The 24683-nt window shown below is 32.0% G+C and overlaps 1 protein-coding gene across 1 annotated transcript; it reads right to left on the reverse strand.

The window, feature by feature from the left end:
* Positions 1-1263: 1263 nt before the first annotated feature.
* LOC139893639 (probable aquaporin PIP2-6) lies at positions 1264-3529 on the reverse strand. Its single transcript, XM_071876817.1, has 4 exons — positions 3179-3529; positions 1892-2187; positions 1646-1786; positions 1264-1560 (listed from the first exon to the last, which is right to left on the reverse strand). Exons 1-4 carry the CDS (start codon positions 3471-3473, stop codon positions 1441-1443), a joined length of 852 nt encoding a protein of 283 aa, XP_071732918.1. The 5' UTR covers positions 3474-3529; the 3' UTR covers positions 1264-1440.
* Between the last annotated feature and the right edge of the window lie 21154 nt (positions 3530-24683).

The following is a 24683-nucleotide window of genomic DNA, read 5'->3' on the forward strand; positions in this document are numbered from 1 at the left end:
TTTTTCAGCTTGTCGCGTTCTGGTTAACTTTGTTGCCATACGCGACGTGATGGGACGCGACATACCCCCTTGAAACGCGATAGATGACCTGATCAAACCAAATTTCACTTTTAAAAATATCCAAAGTCAGATGTGATTAAGTAAACGCGTCCTAACGACTCAAACACCTATCCTTGGACTCCGCATGACGCCCCAAGCGTCATGTTTAGAAAAACGGGGTGTTACATCGTATAACAATATTTTTTTGTGCATACGGGAATATAATCAAATTAAAATACAACATTGGAAAATATTCAAATATAACCTTGTGGCTGGTTAGGTTACTGATATTCTCACAAGAAGTATAGGTTCAATCATCATTAGCAACATATATTGGGGTGGCTAAGAAAAAAGGTCGGAAACAATCAGAAGATAAGGCTGTTCTCTTCTTCTTCTTTTTTTTTTTTTTTTTTTTTTTTTGGCGATAAAAACGGATGAACTTTTATAACACGAAAGAAGGTTCATCATTAATGAAACCCCCGTCAAACTTATAACTGAGAAACCCGAGCATAAACTAAACAAACCTATACAAAGCTCGCTAAACTAACAAAGAAATCTAAAGGCCTACGACATACCACTAAAACGAAGAAAATGAGTACCAATCTAACCGGAAACCGGTATATTAAGATTCATATTCGTCAAACAACAAAAAAGAAGCCCTCGGCATCCGATACAGTAAACCTAATCACAACACCTAAGACTCTTTAATAAATTCACCGAACACCTCCAACTCGTCAACATGAGTAAATTTCTTTTTTCTTTCGACTCTCGATTTTTTAACAATCACCGATTCGGGAGGTGGATCGCTAGAGTTAACAACAACCCATTTGAACGCCTTCCATATTGTCCACTACTTGGACCCTTAACCAAATCAACCATTGATCCGTTCATTTTGGCTTGACTCTGCCCAGCAGAAGAAGAGCCCGGCAGCCCGCTAACTCAGGCCCAGAATCTGTGTCACCAACAAAATCCCTAACAATACCGATTAACATCTTCATTCACATACGCTACTTTCGACGCAGAAGCAGGAGCCAAAACATCAGAATCATCATCAAGTTCGTCTATGGAATCGAGGACCGAAATCATATATGACAGTTAGACCATACATATTTATCAGAGTAAAAAGACTACCTTTCCGCGAGTATAGAAACGTTATTGTAACGTACATTAGAAAACATATAGGAAGAGTTGCATTGATACAAAGTTTTTAATGAGGGACACCCCTATAAATTATAATGCATTTACATACATAGCATTTTCATGATCCCCAATTGAAAATTGAACAAAAAGTGAGACCCTAACATCCAAAAAAAACACATAACATTCATTCACATCAAATACATCTTATTTGTTTTTCATTTTTTTGGTGAATGAAATACAACTTCTCATTGAAACCTTAAATTAAGTATGAGTACTGCTTATGAATGATTCATAGGCATTGACAGCACCTGCTCTCAAGATGAACTCATGGTAGAAGGCTGCAATGGCTGCACCAACAAAGGGTCCGACCCAAAATATCCACTGCAAAACCGATTCGAAAAGATTATAAAGTAATTAAACCGGTTAAAAAAACATGTAACAACCAGTAAACATTGTTATAACTTACTTGATCATCCCAAGCTTTTTCCTTGTTGTAAATTACAGCGGCCCCAAAGCTCCTAGCCGGGTTGATACCGGTTCCAGTGATGGGGATCGTGGCTAGGTGAACAAAGAACACAACGAACCCGATGGGCAGTGGTGCCAACACCTATGTGAAAAATAAACCCGTTGGTCAAATTATCATTAGAACTAACATATATAGTTATACATTTGTTTGCAGTTATATATGTAGAAAAAAGGATTTTTTTCGTACGGGAACATGAGAGTCTCGAGCGCCCCTCTTGGGATCGGTGGCTGAGAAAACGGTGTAGACAAGAACGAAAGTGCCAATGATCTCTGCACCCAACCCAATGCCTTTACTGTAGCCATGGGCGAGCTCGTTAGCACCACCTCCATAAGTATTATAGTAAGTCTTATTTAAAGCCTTGACTAAACCCACACCACAAATGGCCCCTAAGCATTGAGCCACCATGTACATGATGGCTCGTGGTAGTGACACCTTACGAGCCAAAAATAAACCAAATGTTACGGCTGGGTTAATGTGTCCACCTACACATTCACACAAATCAATTAATTATTGTTCTTGTTATTTAATAGGTCGACCCCAATACAATTGGACCACAAAACCACATTGCATTTCAATTTCCATCTACATTAAATAAATTGTGCTAATATTAATGTTTAAAATTTGAATTGAATACAGACATATAAAGATTATTGAATTGATTATTTATGGATTTATTAGGTTTTGCACATTGCCCATGATCTCCGAGCAATCCAAAACCCTAATTTATATCCTATAAATATAAATATAGGCTATCAAAGTCACCACATGCGTCTCGTACGAATTTCCCTATGTTATAGTCTATACGATCTGCCCTCTACGATCGTCTACACGATCGATATTTTACCTTTGGGTTGGATATTTTCCCGGGATCATCACATGATTTTGACATTCGACCATGGGCACAACATTTAAGCACCCCATTGAGATCATCATCTCAATCCGAGTTATTCACGATATCTTTTTTTTCTGGTAACGAGGAACCCTTTTATCCTATGAACGAACATTGGCTCCCCATAACAAGGTAAACCTCGTACATTGGGAACCCATGCGTCACCCCGATGTCAGGTAAAACACATTTCACTGTAAATCCCTAATTAGGCTTAAGAGGAGTTATTCACAATATCCAGACATAAAGTTCAATCCCTAATCCTCAAACCTCCATAATTAACTAGCTGCACTCAACGGACTATTTACCTCCTGGGAAATATTTTCTTCATCATATCATAAATCATAAATAAATATATATGATGATAACAATAATAATGATTGAAATAGTAGTATCTTGTAAACAATTAGCATTTCATAAGTTACACAAATAATTCATGTAGGTATTACAAAATGTGAACCTAGATAGAAAAAAAGACAAAAATCTTTAATACGAGTATCTACTACTTCCTATCATATGTACAACAACAGGAGCACATGTTATAAGTATCAGAAAAGTAAGAAAAATATGTCAAATAGTAAACTCACCTGAGATACCAGCAGTGCAATAAACAAGAACAAATATCATGCCACCAAAAGCCCAAGCAATACCCAAAACACCAACACCATCACAAGAATCAGAACCCAGGTCAACCTGGCTCTTGTAACCAATAACTGTTAAAACAGTTACATACAAAAATAAAAGTGTAGCAATAAACTCAGCAATGACAGCTCGGTAAAATGACCACTTGGTCAACTCTTTGCCGCCGAAGAACGCCTTCGGTGGAGGGTCGTGGTAGTCCTTCTCCGCCAACGACCCTTGCTCCGCCACATCATTCGTCATATTTGTATTGATTGGGAGATTAAAATTATTAGGAGTACTAATAATAAATATATAGTTATAGTTATATTTGGTAGAAGTGATAGTAATGTGGATGTGAAGGGTGTATATATAAGAATGTGGGTATGAGGGGTATGAATGGTTAAAAAATGTATAACTTGAGGGTGTAATGTAAATTAAGAGTGTAGTGTTGGATACTTGGAGCGACACTATTTACATTATAACCCACCACCTTCTCATGTTTTATCATTTAGGTCCAGTACATTTGTTCTATTCTTATAATTGTAGGGACTAGGTTTTGTTTTTATGAAATAAGCATGAATATGAAATATGAACGAACTGAATTATGATATGATGAGTGTGACATGTGATGGTACGTATTTAAAATTTCAATTCGAAAATCTTCCTACCAGAATTGGTATTGTTATAGATTTTTACTTTTAAGTTATGATTCCGATATCATTGTTGGTGGGCCACTATTTTACAAAGACCAAGTTCATCATGACAAACTTTTCTAGTTAAATTAAAATTCTTTTTAAATAATACGGAGTATGGCTAAAAAATTCTATTTATGTTTGTGCGTATAAAATTAGAAGCGAGACATTTAACAGGGACGAGGGGGGTATTTCAATCCGTTTATTAATAATGCAGGATTGGTAGATATTCCATTGGGCGGTCGTAAGTACACATGGATAAATAAAGCTGCAACTAAAATGAGCCGGTTAAATAGAGTGTTGGTAACTCGAAATGTGATGGATATATTCCCGGATCTGAGACTGGAGGCGCTCCCAAGAGGGTATTCGGATCACGTTCCAATTTTGTTACATAATAGCAAGTTGGATTACGGGCCGATCCCTTTTAAATGTTTCCATTCTTGGTTTTCGATGTCGGGTTTTGATAAGTTAGTTAAAGAAGCTGTGGAAGGGCAAGAGTATGTTGATAATGTGGACTTTAACGACAAGTTTAAAGTACTGAAATCTAAAATTAAACCATGGGTTAGTAATCAGCGGGAGATAAACAAATTGAGAGAAACGATTATATCAGAAAAGGTGAATGATATCGAGGTCAAAACAGAAAATTCTAGTGCCACGGTTGATGAGTTAGAGGAACGTAAGGTGCTGATTAATGAACTTCATGGAATTCAAAACATGGATGAACAAGACATGTTACAAAAGGCTAAGTAAAGTGGAAATGTGGAATATCGAGGGGGACAGTGGCGGTTCTTTGTGTATCCCAAAGGTGGTGTCCGCCCACCCTGAATTTTACGGAACAAAAATTTTTACACTAAAAAAAAAAATTACTAAAAATTAAGGTTTTTTTTAATGTTCGTCCCTGCTGATTATGAAAGATTTAAGAATTTTTTACACCCGCCCCACCTGTATCCCAGTTCAAGTTCCGCCGCTGGAGGGGGAAGAGAACGCGAAGTTTTTCCATGGGTTGATAAAACATCGAAGAAATAAGCAAACAATTAAAGGCATAATCGTTGAATGGAGTTTGGGTAACGGACCTACGTTTAGTAAAAAAATGCTTTCAAAGAGTTTTATTCATTGAAGTTCTCTAGAGATAACAATTGCAATCAAACAGCTAACTTTACTCCACATGTTATATTGTCTGATGTTGATAATGAATCCATTCAAAGAGAGGTAACGGAAGAAGAAATTCGTTGTACGGTATGGGAGTGCAGTAATGATAAATCTCCGGGACCGGATGAGTTCACTTTTGGATTCGTGAAAAAGTATTGGGATATTCTAAAGGATGACTTACTAAAATCGATCGTGTATGCATTCCAAAACTGTAGTTTACCGAAGGTGGCTGCTTCTGCCTTTATTACTCTTTTTTCGAAAGTATCAAATCCATCGACTATAAAGGATTACCGCCCAATATCGTTGATCGGTGTTCAATATAAAATAATTACTAAAATTTTGTCCAATAGAATGGCATCGGTTATTGACAAGATTATTAGTAATGTGCAATCCGCGTACATAAAAGGTAGGCAAATTCTTGATGGGCCGATGATACTAAGCGAACTAATGGGCTGGTGTAAGAAAAAGAAGAAAAAATTAATGTTGTTCAAGGTGGACTTTGAAAAAGCTTATGATACAGTTAGTTGGGAGTTTCTTGAATACATGCTCTCGATTCTTGGTTTTGGAGATTGTTGGAGGGCGTGGATCCGGATGTGTCTTGTAAATGCTCGTACATCTGTTCTTCTTAACGGGAGTCCAACGGAGGAGTTTCGTCTTCATCGTGGGCTGCAACAAGGTGTTCCACTCAGTCCCTTTTTATTTTTAATTATAATGGAAGGTTTACATTTGTGTATTCAAAACAAAGTTGAGTCATGTGACATTAGTGGCGTGAAGATTGGGGAACCATTCGTTAATATATCTCATTTGTTCTACGCGGACGATGCGATTATCTTATCAGAATGGAACAAGGAAAGTTTATCGAATACATTACTTGCTCTTAATGATTTTTATCGACTTTCGGGGTTGAAAATAAATGTCGCTAAGTCCCAATTGTATGGTATTGGTGTTCCTGATGAGATGTTAGACACTTGTGTTAACGAGTTTGGTTGCTCATAAGGAAAGTTTCCTTTTTCCTACTTGGGGCTACCAATCGGCGTTAATATGAGTTTGGTTTCGAGTTGGAAGGATTTCGAGAATCGGTTTGTTAAAAAATTATCGGGTTGGAAAGCTAACCTCCTATCATTCGGGGGGCGGTTAACATTAACTAAGTCGGTATTGGGGAGTATGGGTATTTATTACCTATCTCTTTTTAGATGCCCAGAGTTGGTGATTCATAAAATAGAAATGCTTCGTGCTCGATTTTTTTTGGGTGGTTCAGATAGTAATCGAAAAATACATTGGATGGAATGAGATCAAGTTTTGGCATCTCATGAAAAGGGAGGTCTTGATATCGGGAGCCTTCGAGCGTTTAACTTGGCTCTTCTGTTTAAATGGTTGTGGCGTTATTTGATGTTTTCGAATTCTATATGGGCTAATGTAGTGAAAGCAATCCATGGCGAGCTAGCAGGAATTGACTGGTCAACTTTAACTTATAAAGGAATTTGGTCAAACATAATAGCTTCCTTTTATAAGGCAAAACAAAAAGGTCTGGTTCCAGCAAATGTTATTCGTGCTAAGATCGGCGATGGAAAAAATTTATGTTTTTGGTTAGATAATTGGCAGGGGGACGGTATACTGAAAGACAAATACCGTCGCTTATATCACCTCAAGACGGAGAAGGATTGTAAAATCGCTGATCGTATGGTAAACGATTCGTGGACTTGGTCCTGGACCATGATGAATATCGGTGATAGAAACAAAATTTTACTCAATGACTGATCAAGTTAGGAGATATTAATTTTTCTCAATCCAAAGACTCATGGTGCTGGACGATTGGAGTTACTAACGAATTCTCTGTTGTTTGTACGCGAAATCACATAGATGACGTTCAATTACCTTCGGCTGACTCTTATACTCGGTGGTTCAAATGCATTCCGCGAAAAGTAAACATTCTCCTTTGGCGTTTAGCAATGGACAGGTTACTGACTCGTATTAATCTATCTCATCGTTGTGTTGATATCCAAGATATCAGTTGTGTCTCTTGTAATTGTTTTGTTGAAACCATTAACCACGTGATGTTCGAATGAACCATAGCTAACGCTCTTTAGAGTAGGATACACATTTGGATAGATGTGGTTGTTCCCGTTTTTACTCAGTGGGAGGATTGGTTAACTTGGTTTGATAATTGGCGGGAAAGAGAGGATGAGAAATGTTGCGACCCGACAAAATCGTCATTGACGGCGCCGTCTACTTAGGTCCCGTTAGGTGGTCATAAGTCTTTAAAATGACGTTTGACCAAAATATGTCTTATTCATTTCAAATGTAAAAGGATGTTTCAAGTTTACAAAAGTAGTTCAACGACTAATTACATTACAATGTTTAACGTACAAATGAAACCTATGCGACACAATTTAAAGTAGCCAAAAGACGCTCCAACTATGCATATATACTCGACATCCAAGCAAGTATCAAAAAGAGTGCGGAAGCATGTAACACGTAGCGTTCAAGGACTTGAAAAAAACATATAGAAAACTGTCAACGAAAATGTTGGTGAAATCATAGGTGTTTTAGTAAACGTTGTATTTGAACCACAAGATTTAATATAAGTTGATTGTCTAAATCGTTTGCATTCCAAAGTTGTTGTTTGTATCGCGAGCACCCAATTATCAAACTTAACTGTTTTGTACCCTGTTAAGTAGTGTTAGAACATACACTATACTCAAAAATATATTTCATCCGCTAACGGTAGCGAACTGTCCGAATGAGGCTCATCAAGCCCATGTGATCACATAATATAAGTTCTCATTTACACCCTGCAATGGTAACTAATGATAATTGAATTGAGGCTTTTTGTTCAAACTCGCACATGGAATGTTTGTTTTCGTACTTGTGTTCAAAGTATAATAGTATGATACGTATATGTTTCTCATCCCATAGTTTAAAGCGTAAAAGTTGTTGAAAAGGTGGGACTATGATCTCACCTTGATTGCACGAGTAAATTAAGTACTTCACAAGTAAACGTGTGCAAGGACGAATGCTAGTCTTGACCTAGACAAGTAGGTTGTATCAATAACGGTAAACACGATTGGCCAAAGATGTTCAATTAGTCCTATGGCTCGTTACGACTCGATTATGTAGCATGTGAGTCAAATTGTCAAGTTTCATGCAAGATACAATTATTAAAGCATGTTAGAACGATCGCATAAACGTTTGGTTAAGTTTGACTAAAAGTCAAACTTGGTCAAAGTCAAAGTCAACGGGGTTGGGTCGTGAAAGGACCCGTCCTAATCCATCCAGACGAAGTCCATATTGATTATAAATGATTCCCAACAGTTGATTACATCGCGAGGTACTTGACCTCTATATGATACATTTTACAAACATTGCATTCGTTTTGAAAAGACAATCTTTCATTACATCTGAAGTTGACAGACATGCATACAATTTCATAATATATCCAACTATAATTGACTTAATAATAATCTTGATGAACTCAACGACTCGAATGCAACGTCTTTTGAAATATGTCATGAATGACTCCAAGTAATATCTCTAAGATGAGCAAATGCACAGCGGAAGATTTCTTTCGTACCTGAGAATAAACATGCTTTAAAGTGTCAACCAAAAGGTTGGTGAGTTCATTAGTTTAACATAAATAATCATTTTATAATTTTAATAGACTACAAGATTTCATATTTCCATTTCTCATAAACATACGTCCCATGCATAGAGACAAAAATATCATTCATATGGATTGAACACCTGGTAACCGACATTAACAATATGCATATCAGAATATCCCCATCATTCCGGGATCCTCCTTCGGACATGATATAAATTTCGAAGTACTAAAGCATCCAGTACTTTGGATGGGGCTTGTTGGGCCCAATAGATCTATCTTTAGGATTCGCGTCAATTAGGGTGTCTGTTCCCTAATTCTTAGATTACCAGACTTAATAAAAGGATGATATTCGATTCTATAATCCAACCATAGAATGTAGTTTCGATTACTTGTGTCTATTTCGTAAAACATTTATAAAAGCAGCGCATGTATTCTCAGTCCCAAAAATATATATTGCAAAAGCATTTAAAAAGGGAGCAAATGAAACTCGCGCATATAAATATAGTAAAACAATTAATAAAGCATTCGCATGTATTCTCAGCCCAAAAATGTAAAGAGTAAAAGGGAGCAAATGAAACTCACCGTACTGTATTTTGTAGTAAAAATACATATAACATCATTGAATAAATGTAGGGTTGGCCTCGGATTCACTAACCTATATCATTTGTATATATATATTAAAACATATAATCGTAATCGAACAAGCATATATATTATTATTAGTGATATAATTTTTATATCAATCTCTTATATACTTCTCTATATATATTAGATAAATAAAATATAAATTTTGTTGTGTTATTTGTATTAAATATATATATCATTTTGTTTGTTAACAAACTAGTAATTATAATAATACTAAAATGATATTTGAAATGGTAAAATGATAATACTTAATATTACTAAAAATAATAATGTTAATAATCTTATTAAAAGATGTGATGGTACTATAAAATATTAATCTTTTCTGTTAAGGATAGTTTTAATACAAAAATCTTTTTATTATTAATGTTAATATAATACTACTTAATGATAACACTAGTAAGGATAAAAATATTAGTGATAACAATATTAAATAATAAATAAAAACAATCTAATTGTAATTGTAACTATAATACTTATATTAATAATTACAGTAATAATAATTCTTAATGTAATTAATAATAATAATACTTCTAACATTTTAGGAGTAACAATAATTGTCATAGTAATAATAATAACAATAATATTTCTAATATTTAATAATAACAATAATACTAATACTTAATAGTAATGACAATAATAATACTAATAATAATAATAACAATAATGAAAATGATAATAATAGAAATAATAATAATATCAATAATGTTAATAATAATTATAAAGAGGACTACCTTATAAAAAGAGCTCTACAAAGAAAATTTTCCCAGGCCGGAATCGAACCCGAGACCACTCGCTAAACCGATAACCCATTAAACCATCCATCCATTTCAATTTATCTGGTATTTTTCTTATTTGATTTATATTTAACCCTTGATTCTGTCATCCCATATATCTTCTTCTTTCCAGACTAGGTCGACCAGAGACAGGTTGTAATGAGTTTTCATAAACGGTTTTTGAATTGGATTTAGGATTTACAACGAATTAGACTAACAACCATAGTGTATTTTTAAATTAATCAAACGCGAAGAAAAAAAATAAATACAGATACAACAGCGACTGCTGTGTCGTGGGTTTTTAAAAAAAAATAATTGATTATGCAATTGCTAATGTTTTAGGCTAAGATCACAACATGAATTTTGTTGAAAATCAACATTAGAAACTAACTGAATCCTCAATTTGATTTGAAACATAACAGAAATCGTGAATTTAATTGAAGAACAATGTTTGACTTTTTAAAAATAAAAGTTTGACTTCGAAATTTATCTATGGTTCGAAGAATTAAAACGCGAGACTTTACAGAAAGATTGATTAGCTGATATCTAATCTATCTGCACTTTTAGATTTTTAAAACACGATCAAAATTGACACAATGATTCTCCTGAACTCGAACAGATAACACAGACAGGTTTTATAACATTTTAATTTAATTCAAACAGAGATTAAAAGGTAATTACGATTAATACAGATAATGAAAATGGAAGGAATTTGTTTTACCAACTATACTTGTGATCGAAAGATATAGATGAAGGAAGTTCGACCAGAGTTCACAAGGTAAACAGAAAGACAGAAAATAATAGAGAACAGATTCCAAGGAATATCACTTGTATATATCTATATTATATAATTAAATATATCTGCATAAAAAAATATCTTTACTAAATATAAAAAAATTTTCTTTTAAATCTGATTAGATATTTATTTATATAGTTGTAGTTTATATAATTGTATACATATATGTATATATATATATATATATATATATATATATATATATATATATATCTATTTATGTATATATTTATTTATTAAATTTCTATAAGATTAGTTATCAATATAATTCTATGAGTAATTTTAATAAGAATTATAATGTTAATAATTTTATTGATAATAGATAATAGTAAAAATAATTATAAGAAGTGATAAATTTTATTATAATAACATTAATTATATAAATTTTTAGTAACTAATATAATAGGATTAATAATAATAATGAAGTGATAACATTAATATTATTAGTGATAATAATAACATTTATATTAATATGTATATGTATTTTAATGGAAGTAATAATAACCTATGTATAGAACTCATATATATTTACATTTTTAGTTACACACAATTGTTCGTGAATCATCGGGCATAGTCAAAGGGTAATTGATTACATGAATATAATTCCAAAACTTTCGAGATTCAACGTTACAGATTTTTGCTTATCGTGTCGGAAATATATGAAGATTAAGGTTTACATTTGGTCGGAAATTCCCGGGTCATCACAGTACCTACCCGTTAAAGAAATTTCGTCTCGAAATTTGAGCGAGGTCGTCATGGCTAACAATAAATATGTTTTCCTGACGAATATGAGCTGATAAATAGAGTTTTATCATTATTGATTAATATGAATAAAACGATTTGATTATGTAAAGCGTACGAATGAAGTTATCATAAAATAGTGAAATGAGAAAGATAAGTTTCATCATAACTTCTGACTAGTCATGGTTGAATTTAGAATATATGGTGCGTAATAGCTTTTGACGTAGAGGGTTGAATTCCGGAATTTAAGGGATTTAAAGAAAATCTTCGAAATCTAAAAGATTTGATTCTTCGGCGAGTAAGGAAATTAAGATCTCTATAATTAAATACGGTGATCTGTCTCGATTACTCTGTATAATATTTCCACTATAAATTAAGCTCTTCCGTTCCATTATTCTCACCATTCCTATACTTTCTTTCTTATTTATACATCCAAAAGATTGTGAAAATGCTTAATCCAGTTCTGATCCTTGTCCTTATCATGACTATTGCCACAATCATTCTCCTTTTCCAACTTTCACCGGAGGAATCTGTTTTCTTTTACTTCGCCCTTGGGGTTATAGTGTTTTTGATTCTCCCGTGTCTTTATGTGGCGATAAACATTGATATACACGGTTTGTAATTCCTATGTTTGTGATCGGCTTTATATTTTTATTTTTTTTATTTTTCGGAGCTCCATGCTCTTGTTTTTTCTTCCCGACTCCAAGTCCAGCGAATAATGGTCCAGAATTTGTAGATATAGAGTTCTAAATGATTATAATGTTCTAAGCAGGGTGGAACGTGATAGCACAATTTGATTTTTCAAATTTATCAAAAATACAGACGATAGAACTATCAAGAATATATTCTTCTTGATATGTTCGGAGGTTATGTAGAATGAAAGAGTTATGTAACATGACACATGATGATGGTATAATCTACTCTGAACCATCATCAGGTTTCATTAGAAACTCAGCATGACTTACTGTAATATAATCACGTTGATCAAGTGTCATTATATTATACTAACTAATGCATCAGTTCCCAACACTACTTCAAAAACATTCATATTTTAAGCTCGAAAGTTTACAGAATATAGAAACTAACAGTTTCTATATGATGTAACATTGATAGCACGAATAGATTATTGATTTCAGATAAGAATAGTTATGAAAATATCTTCAGAAATATAGAGGATATTTATAATGAAAGATACGATGATATCTTGGAATTTCTAATATCGATGGATGATGAAGAAGATTTATCCGTAAGGGTTTAGATTCGAAAGCAAGGTATTCGCTAAAGGTTTCATCAGAAATGGAATCATTTGGATTCTTTGAAGTCAAACTTATTCTTTGTGATTTGTTCATGGCTTCCTTCATAGTTTCGCATAATCCGCTTTTCGGTACTAAATTTTCCATTGGATGTTTCCAACATAATGATACACAGGAAGCACGAAGAGGTATATAATTTCGGACGAAAATATTTATGAAAATATCCTCAGAAATATCGAAGATATTGATGATGATATTTTGGAATTTCTAAGTTCGATGGTTGATGAGGAAGATTTTTCGCAAGATTTTAACATGAGTACAGAGCAAGATATTCATTGAAGGTTTCATCGGATCCAGAATTACCTGGGTTCTTTGAATATATGGTATGGTCCTTGTATTTTTCCTTGGTCTCCTTCGTGGTTAGCTCAATCCGTTTTCTAGTTCTAACTTTTTTGAGCTTTTCCAACATACTATTCTTTATCATCAAACTTTCGATGACTATGGTAGTTTACGGTTGTCTATGATTTCTGCTGCTTCATTCAGCTTTTTCAACATTCAGAGTATTGATTTGTGACTGAGTGCTTTTCAGAATTCCAGAAGGAGAGATCATAATTCTAAGAGATAAATGTCATACATATAACTATTGATGTAGATATGCTGTGAGTTTTCAAAGTACTGATTGCTGATTCCCGATAATTGGTATGGCAGTTCTCGTTACAAGATGCGGATGAGTATATGATAAGGATTCAATAGATAAATATAGTGATTTGTCTGAGAGATTTAAGCCAAGGAGCAACGAGGTTGTTGGTACGTCTACTGATAATATGGTGGGATATAAAAGGTTCCCCGGTAACAACAAAAGAGCACGCATATATATCAAGATTATAATAAGGTTAATCCGAATGAAAATCGAAGTTGACTTGCTGGAGTTGTGACAAAATTGACTAATATTGCAAAGTTATTTTCGGTAATTATGAAAGGACCCGTTCATATACATTATAAATGATTCACAATAGTTGATTACATCACGAGGTATTTGACCTCTATATGATACATATTACAAACATTGCATTCGTTTTTAAAACACAAACTTTCTTTACATCGAAAATTGACAGGCATGCATACCATTTCATAATATCCACTATCCAATTATAAATTAACTTAATAGTAATCTTTGATGAACTCAATGACTCGAATGCAACGTTCTTCGAAATATGCCATGAAATACTCCAAGTAATATCTTTAAAACAAGCAAATGCACAGCGGAAGATTTCTTTTATACCTGAGAATAAACATGCTTTAAAGTGTCAACCAAAAGGTTGGTGAGTTCATTAGTTTATCATAATCCATCATTTCCGTAATAGTAATAGACCACAAGATTTCAGTTTCTATAAATATCCGTACACTCGCAAGTGTATAAAAGTATTCTATAAGTTGTAGGCACCCGGTAACAAGCCTTAACGTTCATGTTTTACCCTCTGAAGTACACCTGATCAGGTGTGTTCAAAATAACCTCGAAGTACTAAAGCATCCCATAGTCAGGATGGGGTTTGTCAGACCCAATAGATCTATCTTTAGGATTCGCGCCTACCGTACATAGACAAGTAGTTTAATGTTACCAAGCTAAGGGTATATTTCTGGTTTAAACCCACATAGAATTAGTTTTAGTACTTGTGCCTATTTCGTAAAACATTTATAAATCAGCGCATGTATTCTCAGCCCAAAAATATATATAAAAAGGGAGCAAATGAAACTCACAATACTGTATTTTGTAGCAATTATGTATATGACGGCACTGAACAAGTGCAGGGTTTGTCTCGGATTCACGAACCTATATTAAGTATATATATTTATATGTTGGTCAATATCTGTCTAACAATTTAGGTCAAGTCGTAGTGTATCACAATCCTAATGCTCGAGACCGACATGCAAAAGTCAACAAAAGTCAACTTGACCCAAAATGACTTTCAAAATCTATACATGTTTATTATATAACTTATATATAGTAGTTTTATATATTTAAATATATTTATCAGATCTTATTATACTAAATAATACATGTCATTTATTAATAAATAAAAATTTATATTAAAATTCATATATGATAAAAATATACTTTTATATATCTCAAGTAATAAAATTTATAAAATTCACTTAATATCATAAAAATATAGTGGTATGTATTATTAATGTAATTACATTACGTGTGGTAAAAATATCTTTGTACGCATATTTATTTGATAAAATAATATTGATAATAATAATAATGATAAAAATAATAAAATGATAGTTTCAATAAAAATATTAATTTTTAGTAATAAAGATAATTTTAGTAATAACATCAACTGATAACAGTTATAATAATCGTTTTAATAATAATATTAAAATTAATGATAATTCAGTTGACCATATCTTTTAATCCGTTCATCGAAACCACACGATTTCTAAATGAAAAGTTATTAATTTTTTTCTTCAGCTTTTCAACGACATGCATATCATATAACTTATCTCAGTAGCATATGTATCAAATTCGTGATTTATCATAAACTATTTAACGACGAAACTAAGCATACAAACATGCATAATCATATATACTCGAGCACTAGTCAGGGATACACTATTAATATATAAAAGATAAGATATGAATGCTCACGTATCAATATTGTGATTCAATATTGCAGGAAAGTACGTAGACGCAACGAAAATGATAAACGTTAGGTTGACCTCACGAGCAATACCCTCGATCAATACCCATAACCTTCATAGCTATAACCCATAATTTCCTTAGCTATATCCCATTTGAAAACTTATTTTGAAATCGTCTGAATATAACTCCGTCGTAGTATTTTATGTATACTAATAATATCTTGAAATAGTACTAAGTAAATATATATATATATGTAATTCGATTGAGAGAGTTTAGAGAAATATATTTTCAAGTTTCTATGAAATAATGAAACCTATTGAATTCTATTTATAATAGATTTTTGAATTATTAAAGTGAATTATTAAAGTATGAATTATTAAAGTGAATTATTAAAGTATGAATTATTAAAGTGAATTATTAAAGTATGAATTATTAAAGTGAATTATTAAAGTTAAAGTAAAGTAAAAGTAAAGTAAAGGTAAAGTTAAAGTATAGTAAAAGTATAAAACTATGTACGTATAATACGAGTATAAATATATATAAAATTAATTTAAATCATTATTTATATTTGATAAAATAAAATATAAATATCGTTATCTTTATCATACTGGTTAAGTAATGAGTTGTCAAAAGTGGTTCTAGATATTTATAAAAGTTATATACGTTTTAATAATAAAGTTCTTTTTAAACTAAAAACGTTTTTGTACGTTTGAAAATAAATCAAATAAATATGATAATTTTGTTTTCTAAAACTAAATATATTTAAGAATCATTTTGTTAAAAGGTTAAAATAATGAAAATCGTTATATCATAAAACGTTTTAGAAAAGTAGAATCATATATATTCATAATAGGTTTCAAGTTTTTAAATTACGGTCTGTTGGTGAAGCATGAGATAAAGTCCAAAGGTTAAATAAACGTATGAAAAATGTCGAGTTACTTAACTTGTCGATATCCAACATCTAAGTTATTTACACTCCACGTTCTTACTTATAAATCACTTTACCATTTTCCGAATGTTGTCAAAAAGAATAGATTTCTTAAATCACAGTGGACCTCATAACATAGACCCGTAATCATATCACAATGTATCTGATAAATCAATCATTTGATATTATCTTCTAATTCCATCGATAAACATATTGAAACAAATGCGTTCGTGTAAAGTAATATACGTTTAATACTTTATTAATATTCTCAAGTTATAATATATATATATATATATATATAAATATATATACATATCTATTTATATATAACGGTTCATGAATCGTCGGAATTTGGTCGAGGTTATAATGAATGTATGAACACAGTTTAAAATTCTTGAGATTTAACTTAACAAACTTTGCTTATCGTGTCGGAATAATATAAAGATAAAGTTTAAATTTGATTGGAAATTTCCGGGTTGTCACAAATTACAACGCCAAAAGAGCTAGCACAGATACGTGTTAAACGTTTACTCAGGTTCCGAGTGTTTTCAGGTGTATAACTATATGTATCAATCTTTTCTTCCGTAGATGAAGTGCGGTTGGTTCATACTCTCGATTGAGATGTTTTCAAGAATCATGAAAGGTTTGAACGTTGATTGTAATCGTCAAGATACAAATGAAGTTTAAGATGAAATCAAGTGGCAAACTTGAAGAATTGTTTAGTTTCATATGTTATAATCAATATTTTAATTCATTTTAATTGTCCAATGCTGGTGGTCCTCAATTGATAGTCCACAGTTAGCAATATATAATATTCGAATTAATTAATACATGTCGTGACCCATATACGTCTCAGACTCGATCACAACTCAAACTATATATATTATTGTAGAATCAACCTCAACCCTGTATAGAGAAATCGATCATTACTGCATATAGAGTGTCTATGGTGATTCCAAATAATATATATAGATGCGTCGATATGATATGTCAAAACCTTGTATACGTGTCCCGATATTTAAAGTGCGTAAAATAAATAACAGAAATTAAATAACGATAAATAAAGTGCGTAAAGTAAATAACAGAAATTAAATAACGATAAATAAAATTGCGAGAATTAAATTGCGATAAAATAAATTGCGATAATTAAATTGCGATAATTAAAATGTAATACGTAATTAACAGTTAGCTAGAAACAGTTAGCTAGGATTTTGTTAGCGTGGATTCTTAACAAAATTTCATATTGTTAATTAGTCTGTTTCTAATCAATTTTTATTGTGTCCATTTTTTTTTTCATTATGCCACTTGTTGGATTCTGATAAGACAAAATCCAAATATGAAATTGAATGAAAAATGGTTATTCTGCGGTGAACGGATACGTGTATCCGTGAATTTAAGTAGGGTAGTAAATGATTGTTGAATCAGATTCGAAGAATGTACAATGTAACTTATTAATGTGAAATCTAAGTATTCCTCGGGTATTACCTACCCGTTAAAAATATTTTCATCATTAACAGTTTGTACGAAAGAATTTTTAATTACATTCTTTATGAAAATATATATATACATATATATTTTCTTCAGATATAATCATGAATTTAATGAGTTAATGTGATATTAATCTCATTTGATTTACCATTAGAACAAGAATATATAATCTCTAAAACATTAGAGATTACATAATCGCCATGTCGAACGAAAATAAAATAGATAGAACGATACGTAGAACGATGATTATACTCGAGGTACAGAATGAGATGTCGAAGCTGGTGATGCAGATGTTGTTGTTGGTGGTACTAATGTTGTTGATGCTAAGGTTGGTGATGTTACTGGTGTTGGTGATACTGCTAGTGCTTGCAAATTGTGTACCGTGCTCTCTAAAGTTAACACTCGAGCTCGGAGTTCTTTAACTTCTTCTACTAACCCTGGTTGGTTATCAGTGTGAGGTAGAGATCAGATATCTTCTCTAGTTCCATTAATGGTAGTCTCAAGATGAAAAATTCTGGCAAAAGGGTATAAACATTGTTGCGAACAGGTTCGCCGGTAAGCGGGTCGAGTACTCTAAGGTTAGGTGGTAGATTCGGTTCATGATATGGGGTACCTTCTTCCCTTTTCCATAGGGTGAGTATGTCGCGAACCCACCCCCATTTTCTCCAGTAATCACGGTAGTTAATTGGTTGGTGTGCTCCTGTCACGCTGTCTTCGGAGTCATAGGAACTTGGTCGATTCGTAGAGGCCATCTTACGCGATCTCAGGAAAGATTTTTGGCGTGAAGAGTTTAGTGACAGCAATTGATGGTTGGATGGCATTCTCGATGCATAATTTGCATAGATATATATATAGCACCAGGATCCCTTAAATTAAGGAGAAATTTACGAGAGATATCAGGCAAGGTCTACAGTAACAGATACGCTAAGATATGAATTGTCCGATACGCTAAGGTATGAATTTTGTCTATACACTATTCATGCAGTCAATGCAGTAAAACGTGTCTAGACTAAGAATAATGAGTAAGTGATTTCCTAAGGATGATAAGCAGATGATTTTCGACAAAAAAGATAAGCAAAAATTTTGACATGCAGACACGATCGAAGTCCAGACTCACTCATGCATCCTAACAACTATCAGTTAGACATACTAATGCAAGACCTGGTTCGCTAAGACCACCGTTTTGATACCAACTGAAAGGACCCGTCCTAATCCATCCAGACGAAGTCCATATTGATTATAAACGATTCCCAACAGTTGATTACATCGCGAGGTACTTGACCTCTATATGATACATTTTACAAAAATTGCATTCGTTTTGAAAAGACAATCTTTCATTACATCTGAAGTTGACAGACATGCATACCATTTCATAATATATCCAACTATAATTGACTTAATAATAATCTTGATGAACTCAACGACTCGAATGCAACGTCTTTTGAAATATGTCATGAATGACTCCAAGTAATATCTCTAAGATGAGCAAATGCACAGCGGAAGATTTCTTTCGTACCTGAGAATAAACATGCTTTAAAGTGTCAACCAAAAGGTTAGTGAGTTCATTAGTTTAACATAAATAATCATTTCATAATTTTAATAGACCACAATATTTCATATTTCCATTTCTCATAAACATACGTCCCATGCATAGAGACAAAAATATCATTCATATGGATTGAACACCTGGTAACCGACATTAACAATATGCATATCAGAATATCCCCATCATTTCGGGATCCTCCTTCGGACATGATATAAATTTCGAAGTACTAAAGCATCCGGTACTTTGGATGGGGCTTGTTGGGCCCAATAGATCAATCTTTAGGATTCGCGCCAATTAGGGTGTCTGTTCCCTAATTCTTAGATTACCAGACTTAATAAAAGGATGATATTCGATTCTATAATCCAACCATAGAATGTAGTTTCGATTACTTGTGTCTATTTCGTAAAACATTTATAAAAGCAGCGCATGTATTCTCAGTCCCAAAAATATATATTGCAAAAGCATTTAAAAAGGGAGCAAATGAAACTCGCGCATATAAATATAGTAAAACAATTAATAAAGCATTCGCATGTATTCTCAGCCCAAAAATGTAAAGAGTAAAAGGGAGCAAATGAAACTCACCGTACTGTATTTTGTAGCAAAAATACATATAACATCATTGAATAAATGTAGGGTTGGCCTCGGATTCACTAACCTATATCATTTGTATATATATATTAAAACATATAATCGTAATCGAACAAGCATATATATTATTATTAGTGATATAATTTTTATATCAATCTCTTATATACTTCTCTATATATATTAGATAAATAAAATATAAATTTTGTTGTGTTATTTGTATTAAATATATATATCATTTTGTTTGTTAACAAACTAGTAATTATAATAATACTAAAATGATATTTGAAATGGTAAAATGATAATACTTAATATTACTAAAAATAATAATGTTAATAATCTTATTAAAAGATGTGATGGTACTATAAAATATTAATCTTTTCTGTTAAGGATAGTTTTAATACAAAAATCTTTTTATTATTAATGTTAATATAATACTACTTAATGATAACACTAGTAAGGATAAAAATATTAGTGATAACAATATTAAATAATAAATAAAAAAAATCTAATTGTAATTGTAACTATAATACTTATATTAATAATTACAGTAATAATAATTCTTAATGTAATTAATAATAATAATACTTCTAACATTTTAGGAGTAACAATAATTGTCATAGTAATAATAATAACAATAATATTTCTAATATTTAATAATAACAATAATACTAATACTTAATAGTAATGACAATAATAATACTAATAATAATAATAACAATAATGAAAATGATAATAATAGAAATAATAATAATATCAATAATGTTAATAATAATTATAAAGAGGACTACCTTATAAAAAGAGCTCTACAAAGAAAATTGTCCCAGGCCGGAATCGAACCCGAGACCACTCGCTAAACCGATAACCCATTAAACCATCCATCCTGAAAGGACCCGTCTGAATCCACCTAGACGAAGTCATCAACATTTGGTCCCATTGCGATGATCGGCTCTAAGTAATGTCCTTATATTGAGCAAATGCACAGCGGAAGACTTAATTCGTACCTGAGAATAAACATGCTTTAAAGTGTCAACCAAAAGGTTGGTGAGTTCATAGGTTTATCATAACAATCATTTCAATATGTTAATAGACCACAAGATTTCATAATCATAAACATAATACACTCGCAAGTGTATGTAAAGCAATTTAAGTGGTTGAGCACTTGGTAACCATACTTAACATTTAATCAACGTCGCATATTCCCTTTATTATGAAATCTCACTACACCGTACCAAGTGTAGTCACCAATACAAAGTACTGTGCAACCGTTGAATACTGGTCGTCCAGTCCGGTTGCGGTTGTCAGGCCCGATAGATCTATCAACAGGATTCGCGTTTACAATACCCATGTAAATAGTAGTTACCAAGCTACAGGGAAATATGCCAGTGGTACAACTCAACGTAGAATATATTTTTAAGTACTTGTGTCTATTTTGTAAACATTTATAAAAGCAGCGCATGTATTCTCAGCCCAAAAATATATATTGCAAAAGCAATTAAAAAGGGAGCAAATGAAACTCACTTTTGCCTTGAAGGTATTTAATTCGACTTGGTCTCCGATAGATATCACGAACCTAACCATATATATAATATATCAACATATTTTATTTTTAAGTAATCGTTACATATATATATATATATATATATATACTTTTAATACTTTTAATATTTTCTTAGTCCGTAGTTAGCAGTCCGATGTTAGTGGTCCATAATTAGTTGCTTAAATAAAATAAATAAAGACCCCATCGTATTCGTATTGATCAGAATTAATCTCGACCCATGGTACCATGTTGTCAAATGACGTGTTGCGTACATAAAGTACCGTGTTGTCAAATGACGTGTTGCGTACAATCATGAGGTCTTATGATTAATCTTCTCGTGTTGTTTACGGGTGGTCCTGAAATATATAAAATCAAATCATAAGTAATTATATATAAAATATCATATTCATTAGAAAAGATATGATTAATTTACTTTTTCTCCAAATATTTTCGTAGCTAAACTAGCTTCGGATACCCAATCTTGTTTTAGTCGTAGTTTCTTCATTACAACTCCGTTTTTGTTGGTTCAACTTGCCACTTCCTTGGATCGAGTCAAATTTTAAGAATATGAATTGAAAATACCTTAGTTTGTATTCAAAATCATAGGTTATAGGTCAAACTTTGGTGAAACTTATGAAAGTGATCATTTTCCATCATAAAAATAACATTTAATGATCATTTTTCTAAAAATACTTACACTTTGAGTTAAACCATGAAATTTTTATGTGTTAACATATTCATAAGAAATATCATTTTTCCAGAACATAAACTTCCAATTCAAAGTTCAAGATGGTTTTTAATTATCCAACCCAAAACAGCCCCCGGTTGCACTTTGACGACGTAGATTCAGTTTTTAAGATGTTCTTTGTAAAACCAAGTTATTTCTTGTTAGGTTAGCATATCATTATGATATATTACAGGTCTTGAAGTGTTTTAAAAGTCACGTTAAAAGGATCTATTTAGTTTGCGAACAAGTTTGAAATCATTCAAACTATGTTCTTGTTGTTAAAATTTTATACCACAAAATAAGATAGCTATATGAATATGAATTGAATAAGATTATGAACAAGGTTACTACCTCAAGTTACTTGGATAAAGTTACTGAAAAAGATAAGAAATAATCGTGGAATCAAAGAGTGGTGGAGTTATATCAAAAGGTTGGAAGTAAACTTCTTCAAATGGGTGGTTATTTTGATATGTTCTTGAAAGAGTTTTCTTATGGTGTTTAAGGCTTGTAATTGAAGTTAAATGATGGGGAAAATGCTTGGAGATGATCAAGTATGAAGTTAGGAGTATTTTGAGAGATAAATGAGGGTGTAGATATGAGAAAATGGAGTGAAGAAATGGTGTTCATTTACAAAAACGTTTTTAGTTTATAAAGAAAGAAAAGGATTCCTAATTTTGTTTTCTTACTAATAATTCATACTACTTGACAAATCCTAGTTACCTCATATCTAGGGCAGTAATAATGTTGATTAGGATGTTAATTTGATGTGTATATACCAATAGTAAATACGTATAGAAGCTGGATATGATACGGGTACATATACCCTAGATATACGTATAGAAATCTTGAGGAAACGAAACGAGAATTCAAATATAGCTATCTTTTGTGAATATACTTATATTTTTTTATGTATTTAAGTCCTTAAAAAGTGATTAAATACATTATATATACGATACATGTATAAGCATTATAGATTATAAGTATATATATCAAAGAATGTTACGTATAGTTATCGTTTTGAAAACTTAAGTTAGTAGTTTTAAAATATACTTATAACTCATTGTCATTAGTACACAATGAGATGTTAAACCATCCTTAAATCATGTTAAATGTATATATATATATATATATATATACATATATATACACAAACGTATAATTATCGTATGTTATATAGTTCATGATATCATCGGTCATATTGGACGGTCAAACGTTGAGTAAAACTCCTTTCAAAAACAAAAGTCTCAACAATTTGGATTGCTTATCATGTTGGTATGGTTTAATTTATGTAAATATTAATCTCATAAGTATAATTTGGTCGGAAAATTCCGGGTCATTACAGTACCTACCCGTTAAAGAAATTTCGTCTCCGAAATTTGATAGAGGTTGTTATGGATAACAATAAGAAGGTTTTCATGACAAATATAAGGTGATAATGGAGTTTTATCATCATTGAGTAATGTAGATAAAACGATTCGATTATGCGAAGAATATAAATGAGACTATCATAAAAGAGTGAGATGAGTAAAATATATTCGTCTTAACCGATGACGTAGTTATGATTGATTTCCGGGATTTAAGGAATTTAAAGGGAATCTTACGTAATAAGATTTGGTTCTTTGGTGATTAAGGAAATCAGGATCTTCTTTGATTATATGCAATAATCTGTTTCGATTGCTCTGTCGGATATTTCACTATAACTTCACCCATTCGTTTCTTTATTTTCCACGACTCACACCTTCTATTCTTTCTCCCTTGATTCTTACTTTAAAGCATTCATCAATATGCTCCATCCAGTCCTGATTCTTGATATACTCCTAACTTTTATATCTGTCATTCTTCTTTTTCATCTACCACCAGAAGAATCTATTTACTTCTACTATACTCTTGTGTTTATAGTGTTTCTAATTCTCCCGTGTCTCTATATTGCTATCTGCATCGATATACACGGTTTGTAATTTCGGGGTTATTATCGGAGTATATATTCTTCATTATTTTTCAGAGCTTCATGCTTTCGTTTTCTCTTCCCGACTTCGAGTCAAGCGAGTAATGGTCCGGAATTCGTAGATATGAAATTCAGAATGAACATAGCTAATGCTCTAAGAAGAAAATGGTAATAGAACGATTTTGATTTGTTAAATTACCAGAATACCCTGGAGATGACCGAGTCATCCAGAAAAATATTCTCTTGATATGTTTAGAGATTAGATAGAATGTAAGAGTCGTGTAAATGGCACATGATGATGGTCCTGTGAATCATCGTGCTTCATTAGAAACTCAGCATGACTTACTGTAATATAATGACGTTGATCAAGTGTCATTATATTATACTAATCCATGCTTCAGTTCCCAACACTACT

This window comes from Rutidosis leptorrhynchoides, chromosome 2, assembly GCF_046630445.1.
Source record: "Rutidosis leptorrhynchoides isolate AG116_Rl617_1_P2 chromosome 2, CSIRO_AGI_Rlap_v1, whole genome shotgun sequence".
NCBI lineage: Eukaryota > Viridiplantae > Streptophyta > Magnoliopsida > Asterales > Asteraceae > Rutidosis > Rutidosis leptorrhynchoides.